The sequence below is a fragment of the Orycteropus afer genome, unplaced genomic scaffold, assembly GCF_000298275.1.
Source record: "Orycteropus afer afer isolate SDZICR_OR568_19922 unplaced genomic scaffold, OryAfe1.0 scaffold01097, whole genome shotgun sequence".
Classification (NCBI taxonomy): Eukaryota; Metazoa; Chordata; class Mammalia; order Tubulidentata; family Orycteropodidae; genus Orycteropus; species Orycteropus afer.
Window position 1 is genome coordinate 50,009 of NW_006922684.1, and position 652 is coordinate 50,660.

General features: G+C 39.3%; 1 protein-coding gene across 1 annotated transcript in view; it reads right to left on the reverse strand.

The window, feature by feature from the left end:
* STARD8 (StAR related lipid transfer domain containing 8) overlaps positions 1–652 on the reverse strand; it is a gene marked incomplete at its 3' end in the record, with an annotated part of 13,904 nt that overhangs the window by 7,072 nt on the left and 6,180 nt on the right. The window contains 1 exon segment of the mRNA XM_007958722.1: positions 101–174. Coding sequence (XP_007956913.1) covers positions 101–167 — 67 coding nt within the window.

A 652-nucleotide genomic window follows, 5' to 3' on the forward strand; every position in this document is an offset into this window, starting at 1 on the left:
TTCACCCAAATCACAATAAAAATTAAAAAATTAAAAAAAAAAAAAACCAACCTTGTGCATCTCCTAAGTTCCCCATGGTTCCCACAGATCCCACTGCTGCCATGATTCACCTGTTTGCACTGAAAATGGACCTTCAGTTTCATCAAGGCATAATTGTTCAAGGTCATTAGCCTCCTGCAAAAAGACAAAGCAATATTTACCAAAAGGTCCCAACCCTCAAAATCTTAACCTGCCAAAGAGGAAAAATCTATCTACTACTTCACAATGTCCAAGCTATCAAAACGTATCCAAGCCCTTGTGATCATTAAGGTTCAAGTGCTAGACACAATGCTAGAAAGAGTATGGTCTCTTTATTCAGAGAGATTATAGATTTAGAAGCAAACCACTACAGAGATGAGACTTGTTCAAGAACAGAGTAAACAGAAGGCACAATGAAAACACAGAGGGTGAGAAAAGGAATTTCCATGAAGAGAGAGGAATATAGTCAGAGAAGGGTTCCTAGAGGACAGAAGTTGGATTTCGAGGTATAGAAACTCTTTCCACGGGCTTAGACAGGATACAGTAACAAGGTATAGAGGGAAATTGTCACTAAACAGACAAGTGTTAGTGTGAAAAGGGTGGGATTGAGGCTGATAAAGTAGACCAAGGCTAG